Source organism: Astyanax mexicanus, chromosome 8 (genome assembly GCF_023375975.1).
Source record: "Astyanax mexicanus isolate ESR-SI-001 chromosome 8, AstMex3_surface, whole genome shotgun sequence".
NCBI lineage: Eukaryota > Metazoa > Chordata > Actinopteri > Characiformes > Acestrorhamphidae > Astyanax > Astyanax mexicanus.
The window spans coordinates 18533425-18541252 of record NC_064415.1 but is presented as its reverse complement, the minus strand read 5'-3'; the positions used below and the strand labels follow the sequence as shown (position 1 = coordinate 18541252).

Below are 7828 nucleotides of genomic sequence, written 5' to 3'. Positions count from 1 at the left end.
TCTACACTATCCTTTACACTCAGTATTTAACCAACACAGTAAGCAGCAAGCAACTGTGTACATCAAATTCATCACTAGGAGTCTAGGAGGATTTACCAAGGACAGTGTCAAACTATATCTGTGCATACAAGCATAGATAGACTCTTTCACTCACACATTCACTAGGACCCCAGTGCTGAGTGTGTTGTCTATGTGTAATTTACAGAAAGCCAGAAATGATGAAATACAGAGGACAACTTTGTGATATGATTTGGAACAATGAGTGTTTACAGCCTTTCTCTATTTACTTGTGTACACATGCATTTACATGCCCCTGAATGTTGGAAATGTGTTTGTTACTGCAGTGAGACTGTTATGTCTGTATATGGCTGCTGCTTCATTCTTACTGTTATCTGTGGAGATTTCTCTGTTTCTGAGCCCAGGTGGGGCACAACAGGTTCGACCAGTCCTGTGCACAGTTCTGTGAGACATGTTGAGAAATCTGCATTAGCAGTTCAAACTAATTATGAGATGAACTGTAATGCAGTGCAATCATAATGGATTGCCAACTATTCTGAAATCACAGCATCTGTTCAGACAAAGGGTCTTATTTATAAAGTGTTTTACAGTGCCTGTATTCTTTTCCAGTGACCTTTAAAAGACATTGCAGGTCAGCATATGCAATATATTAGGTTTGATAAATGTGGGTCAATTTGTGTGAAAGAACAGCAGCTCTGCATACATCAGGCCTACATGATTGACACACAAAACACAACATGGTGTTCAGATCATTTTTTTTTCCATTCATTAGCATTTAGCTGATGCCCTTTGGTGTTACTATAATTAGAATTATGTTACACATGTAGATTAATGTAATGTTAGGAGTCTTGCACAAAAAAAATGTGAAATGTAGTTTGCTTGCTTTGGCACGGTATCAAACCTTGTATATATTATTATTATGTTAACCTCACTCAGTGATGTGCCCAGATTGAATATGAAAAGTCATAGTCATTTTGCTGTAATACTGAAATCATACAGACTATGAAGGAACACATAAGGAATCATGTAGTAAACTTAGAAGTGTTGAACAAACCAAAATACTCTGTAAAGCATTTAGGTGACTTATCTGGGGTGATTTTAACTTGCGGTTTCTGAGGCTGGTAACTCTGATGAACTTATCCTGTGCAACAGAGGTAACTCCTCCTTTCCTGGGGCAGTCCTGATGCCATCATAACATTTGATAGCCTTTGCGACTGCATTTTAGGATATTTAGTAAGTTCTTGAAATTTCTCAAATTGACTGATCTGTATTTATAAAAGTACATTTCTTTACCTAGTTAAGTACTTCTTGCCATAATATGAATTAGACCTCTTCTCAACACACCTGATGCTCTCAAACACATCAGGAGAGCAAGAAATTCAAGTAATTAACTCTTGACAAGTTCAGTATAGTTGTTAACCGAAAGTCATTCCAGATGACTACCTCATAAAGCTGACTGAGAAAATCCCAAAATGTGCAAAGCTGTCATCTAAGCAAGAGGTGCCTACTATGAAAAATCTAATTGACTTTAGTATTGATCTACAATGCAGAAACAATTTAAATAATGAAAAACTCTGAATTTAAGGTGTGTCCAAGACTTTGACTGGTGCTGTATCTAGAAATATCAGACACACAAACCTCACCCAAAAACAAAAATGTTGATGTTTTTTGCAGCTTAGTTTTCGTATATGTATGTTGTGGACTGGGAATGTGAATAATATGTTTTGGATTCAATTTTAGATACAATATCAAACTTATTTATTTACAAAACATATGATAATATGATAACTTATCTATTTTGTTACTGTTTTTGTTATCCCTCTACAACTGTGACATTTAAAGAACTGTATGCACTCATTCACCTTACCAGCCTTAAGCTTTTATACCTCTATATTTGCACTACGTTTTATATGAGTTCTAATCTCCCCATCATACCTAACTGGTACACTCTCACTCTTATATTGCACTATTGTCGTTTGTCTCTTGTCTCACTTATATATATATTTGTGACATTGTGGTAATGTACATTTAGGGTCTCATAGTGTCTAATTATTTTATTATTTATAATTTTATTCTGCTATATTTGCTGTAACTTTGGAAAGGGGAGTAATGCAATTTTAATCATCTGATATAAAAGTTTCTGTCCAATGAAAAAAAAGAATCTTCATTTGTGTCAATCTTTAGTTTACAACTTATTTTGAATATACTGAAAGTGACAAAGGTTTTACCTCTCTCCTGTAAAATTGCTGTTTTCAAGATACTTGTATTTTATTGGACAGGAGCTCTATGCTTGACTTGACTTATTGTTTATGAGGTTGAACTTGTGTTCTTTTCTTGCAGGTATGACTATTAAGCTTGGGCTTCTTTAACAAAGCAGGACTTCTTAGTTCTTAGCTCAATATTTGAGAACTGCTTAACAGAAATGCCTATTTCTCCTGTTCCTGTTGGATAGGCCTCACTTTTAAGTTAGGTTTATCTTAGCTTAGAAAGTGAGAAACTGCTTTGCAATTTATTTTTTCCAAAAAAACAAAAAAAACATTGTCATTTATATGTTAATATAATTGTAATAAAAGAAATACCAGTTTAAAACGATACCTTTTAGGCGTAGAAAGTCTTAAACCAAGTCAACAGTTTACTAGTTTTAGGTAGTTTTTCTAAGGTACAGTACCCGGAAACAGAGTGCACTGGTAGTGTTCGTTTTCTTTTCCCACCTGTTTTGCGACAAGCCACGCCTCCTAAGTAGAGCAGTTATATTGTACGCTAACAGTCGTTGCGCACCGGGGCGTGGCCTGTCTGAAAACGGGCGGGAAAAAAACACCACAGGGGAGAGGGAGTTGGACCAACGGCTGGCTGAGTGTGTGTGTGTGACAGAGAGAGAGAGAGAAATAGGCGCAATAGAGAGGAAAGAGAAGCGCGTGTCCGGCGACATAAACTAGTTTAGCTAATCCCCTGAGGAAACATCACTGTCGTCGCGTGTTTTAATCACATGAACAGGGCAGCAGCACACAAAACAGACGGAGGTAACAAAAAAAGTTAATAAATGAAGTTTTAACGAGAGGCGGAGCTGAGCTGGGAAGGAAGCCGGAGAAGACGGACCTGCTGAAGTAACGTTGGCGTTAAGTTAACTATCTAACGCTCTTGTTTTGCGCTCTTATTTATTATTGACATTTTAAAAGCTTTATATATTTATACGCCACGTTTTTAGTGCACGCATGGGAGGCCAGGATACTCAGCTTACGTTAGCTAACCTACTTAATTAAAACAGCATGAACTTTTCTCCTGAGTCACTGTGGGAGAGATTCAAACCCAGTCCGTGAGGTGAGTGCACTAATCCGATTAACTGCCAGAGCTAGGTTAGCTAATTTATTAAGTAATAATAATAGCTATAATGATAAGAAGCAAAGTTCTGGACGCCGTTTTCTAACCTACTTTGCAAGAAGACAACGCACAAGGAGAGCCGCCAGAAATTTCCTCAAACTCCATGACTCCGGGAGGACCAACAATATCGTTTGCATAAAGTACACAATTCAAAATGACTGTGAAACTGGACTTCGAAGAGGGCCTGAAAGACTCCCCCAGATTCAGGTAAGTCAACACAGTTAGTTTAAAGCCTTAGTCATTCAACGCCTGTGGTTTGAAAGCAGAGAGGCGTTAGTAGTAGCTGTATGGCTGCAAGTAATGATTTTTCTACTATTAGTCGATTAATATGACGATTTCTCTCTCTCTCGATTAGTTGGTTAGTCGATTAGTCAACCACTATTTTTGCCATTCTCCTGCTCCAATAAACCTCACCTGCGCACCTGTGAACATCACCCTGTTGTCCAGTATCTACCTTAACATAAGTTCAACAAAAATAAAAAAAATCAAATATAAAGCTTAAAAAGCTTAAAATAAAGCTTCATGAAATGTTATCTGCCTTAAGTTCAACATAAGTTCAACATAACGCATTAAAATAATGACGTCAAAAATCAAATATAAAGCTTAAAATAGCTTAAATAAAAAAAAACTTATTAAACTTATAAAACTTATTAAAATTGAAAAACTAAAATAGTGTAATTAAATGTATTTGTTTGAGTTAGCAGCTCTTACCTGTCCCCAGCACTTTTTGCATAGTTTGGTTCAGTTACAAACTGTTAGTCAATACTGAAATTTGGAGTTGACACATTTTTATAATTTTATAATTTATGACCGTGTCGATTATATCAGCTAATCTGCTAAGAAGTGCCTGGTTTCTCTTACTTTGACCCAAATCTGTCAGCTCTATCAGAGCTCCAGAGGCTCTAATAACAACCTTCAGTTTTCTGACCACAGACCTTGACCTTAGCAGGGGATTATTTAAGTTGCCAGCTATTTGTGCATTTTGGCACAAATGTGGTCAGAATGGGCTTAATGTGCTAGATCAGTAATTTAGGAACACGGACATTATCTTGTCTCAGAGTTAATGAAGCGGTTTTGCTGACAAAGTCTGAAAATAGTGCGTGTGTTGAGGGGAATGGATGGAATGAATGGGATCCTGAGTAGTGAATCAGCACTGATGACAGGGAAGGGGAGGGCGGGGGGAAACATCTTGCGCCTAAATGCTTGCATGTTGGAGGGGGTGGGAAATGGAAGAAAAGGCCTGTCAGATTAACCCATTTTAAGACTTTTTATTCCATGATGCAATTGCATATTAATGCATTTAGACATTACTTTACTTTTAAAGAAAGTGATGATCCTTTTATTGTTCAGAATATACAGAAATTGTATTTTAATATTATAAATAATTATTATAATATTATTAAATAAATTCACTTATTTAAAAAGAAATCACAATAATAGGATATTCACGCTAAGTTAACACAATGGACAATATTGAAGTCAATAAAAATGATTGAGGTCATGTCTATATATTGTACAGTAAATCAATATTATAATTTTTGTGACAGGCCTAGGGAGGACTTGTTGTGTTCATGTCCTCTGAAGGTTTTAATTGTTAAATGAGGTTTCAGAACAAGCACCTTCCTTTTGAGAGCAACATTTTACAGATAGGGAAGCAAAACTAAGGCAAATCCCTCTCAGTCAAATTATAGGTTCGAAGGAAGAGAGAGGTTTATCTGGCTTTGAAAGATTCAGTCCTGGGGCTGGTGGTGTTTTGGGTGCGGCTGTGTTTCTGTGTTCATGCCACAGGAGTGATGGTGACATAAGCTTTGGGTTTTTTTCTTTCTGACTTTCACTTTATGTTCTTTTTTCTAATTTGTATCTTGCTTTATCTGGTCTTATTTAGTCTTACTTGTGCTCTCTCTCTCTCTCTCTCTCTCTCTCTGTCTCTCTCTCTCTCATTCTCTCTCATTCAGCCTGGTGGACTAACTAACAGGGTGGAAAGTTTGAGTGTGTGTTCTCGGGGCTGTGAGCACTGTGCAGCAGTTCCGACACAGTTAGAGAAGGGGGTGGAGTGGGTTACAGAACTAGGCCATAGCCAGACAGAAATATACCCACACCTAAACGCATGCATAGACCTTTTTTCTTGCTCTCTTTTACTCTCTGCCTCTTTACTTATCTCTCTCTGTGTCTACAGCAGTGTAGTGTCAGACATCCAACAGTTGTGAGTTGCCTTGCCTTCTGTGTTGTGTGACAGCCACGCAGGCATTTATTGCCTGACATGCACACACACACACACAGAAGAATTAAATGATAAGAATAGAGGATAGAGAATAGAGATGTGGTGAGAAGTGGAACGAGGCCTCTGACATAAGCACAGTCCAGGTCCAGTTCACTTTACAGTGCTGCCTCCCGTCGCTAGGCAACAGCGGGGTGCAGGTGGAGGGAGGGGGGGGTTAGCAGAGTCAGGAAGTGAGGCGATACCAAGATGATAAACATGAGACAGGAAGTGTGTGTTCAGGGGTGGATCGCTACGGAAATGTTAAAGTTTAAGCCTGTCACAACCACACACACACACACACACACACACACACACACACACTCACGTATATATAAAACACACAAACCAACAAGCTCAGTCACTCCCACTCCAAACTAAATAATTACTTTGCTGAAATTGTCCAAGAGTTGGGTCATTTTACACTAATGACAGTGTGCTCATTGCAGAAATATTCTTTCTATTCCAGATTTGCCTTGGGCCTCTTTCCCCTCGCTTTCCTCCAAAAACTTTGCAGTGTCTTCACATAATGGGAGAAGAAACTGCCTCTATTCTCTCTCTGTCTCTCTCTGTTTTCCTCTCTCTACAAGTCTCTCTTTTCTCTTTATCTGTTCAGAGAGTAAGCGGAAGCCACAAGCCTTGTTCATCATCTCCGTGTGCGTGTGTACTTTTGCATGCAAGTCACTCTGTAAAACACATGCGCAAGACAGACGACGACGATGAGGTTCTGACTCATTTGTACAAACGCACATAATATACATGCAGGTGCCTATAAAAAAAACAAACAAACAGCAGGCTAATCGTGAGTTCTGTGAGATTTTTAAGCCGTATTAAGCAGGGGTGGGTGAAATAATAAGTATTGCATTACAATTTTAATAAATGTTTTCACAATTAACAATATTTCTCTCAATACTGAGAAAATGCTGTCATGTAATTTAACATACATTTTTTTAAACCCTTATTCATTTTACCCTTTTTGGAAATGTTCTGCCATATTTCACTCTTTTTACCAAGTATGGTGAGGTATTAGCAGGTTAGTGGTATTTAGGACTGTAAACATAGCATCATTACTACTCAGCAGTTTTAAAGGTAGATTCTTTTAATTTAACCTATAATATGGATTAAATATGGATACTCTTTGTGTACCCCTCAAAGTTTGACATTTTTCTTTACAATTTCTTCTGCATGTTTCTTATTTTGCTTTAATCTTATGACCTTTTTAAAAGTGAACCAGAGAATATAGTTCACAAAGGTCAATCTGTGTTAAAAAGATACAAAAGATCAAACATATCTGAATATAAATTCTACTTGGATGATTTTACATTGATTCTTTTACTTTTAAATCTATTTTAAAAAGTGTTTTGCTGATTAATTTGTGTTTTTTTATTGATTGACGGCCCTATTTAATACAAATGATTGCCACCAGAATTGTCCAGTTGTGACAGATAATTGCAGGTTTTAATTAAGTACATTCATGCCTACGAGTAAAATGTTGACAGTGCCACTAGCTTCAACACAATTTTATTGTAACCAGAAATGTTATTTTAAGCAGAATCTTCTATTTTAATGTCTCCTTTATGAAAGTCATATTTGTATAACTAAATTATCCTGAAAGACTAGAGACTTTCATTGGCCCTTTTGAGCAATGTTAACTGCTACACTATGTGGACAAAAGTATTGGGACATTCCACCGAGTTCAGATGTTTTATTCTTTATCTGTCTTAATGGCACAGCTGTTTAAAGTGTGTGTGTAATGTATCTTTACTTACAGTGAAAGAATCGGTTGTTTTAAAGAGTTCACTGAATGGTAAGCAGGATGGTGCAGTAATAGGATTTATATATGTATGTTTAAATTACATTACGGACATGAGGAATAGGGTACCTGATAACAATTTCCCATCTTCTTATGGTGATAAGTTCGGCAGTTGATTAGAGAAGCATCTAGCTGCTGATTGTTGGGACAAGGTTTGAGGAGTAAAGATTGTTTAAAGCCTTGATATTTCCTGATGATAATTGCTCACAGTTTGCATGCCATTATATGTAAATAAAAGAGTATCATATATGATGATGAATGTTAGACTGGAATGTATTTCTTTATTTTTGTATTAACCCGCAATGCACAACACTGGCAAAATCTATATATGTCTATCAGTATATATTTTTTGCATGCAATAT

General features: G+C 36.9%; 2 protein-coding genes across 4 annotated transcripts in view; one reads left to right on the top strand and one right to left on the bottom strand.

Annotated features, from left to right (window-relative positions):
- Window positions 1-7828, bottom strand: part of slc16a13 (solute carrier family 16 member 13) — a 252457-nt gene that overhangs the window by 197523 nt on the left and 47106 nt on the right. The gene's annotated exons all lie outside the window — the stretch shown is intronic.
- acap1 (ArfGAP with coiled-coil, ankyrin repeat and PH domains 1) overlaps window positions 1-7828 on the top strand; it is a 35662-nt gene that overhangs the window by 3511 nt on the left and 24323 nt on the right. Inside the window, exons 1-2 of one of the 3 annotated variants that reach the window (XM_022678467.2) lie at window positions 2854-3336; window positions 3459-3603. The exons of 1 other annotated variant lie outside the window; for it this stretch is intronic. In XM_022678467.2, the coding sequence (XP_022534188.1) occupies window positions 3551-3603 (53 nt within the window). In that variant the 5' untranslated portion in view covers window positions 2854-3336; window positions 3459-3550. Of the gene's footprint in view, window positions 1-2853; window positions 3604-7828 lie in introns of those variants that run through there. One more of the 3 variants, XR_454044.4, reaches the window with a different exon arrangement.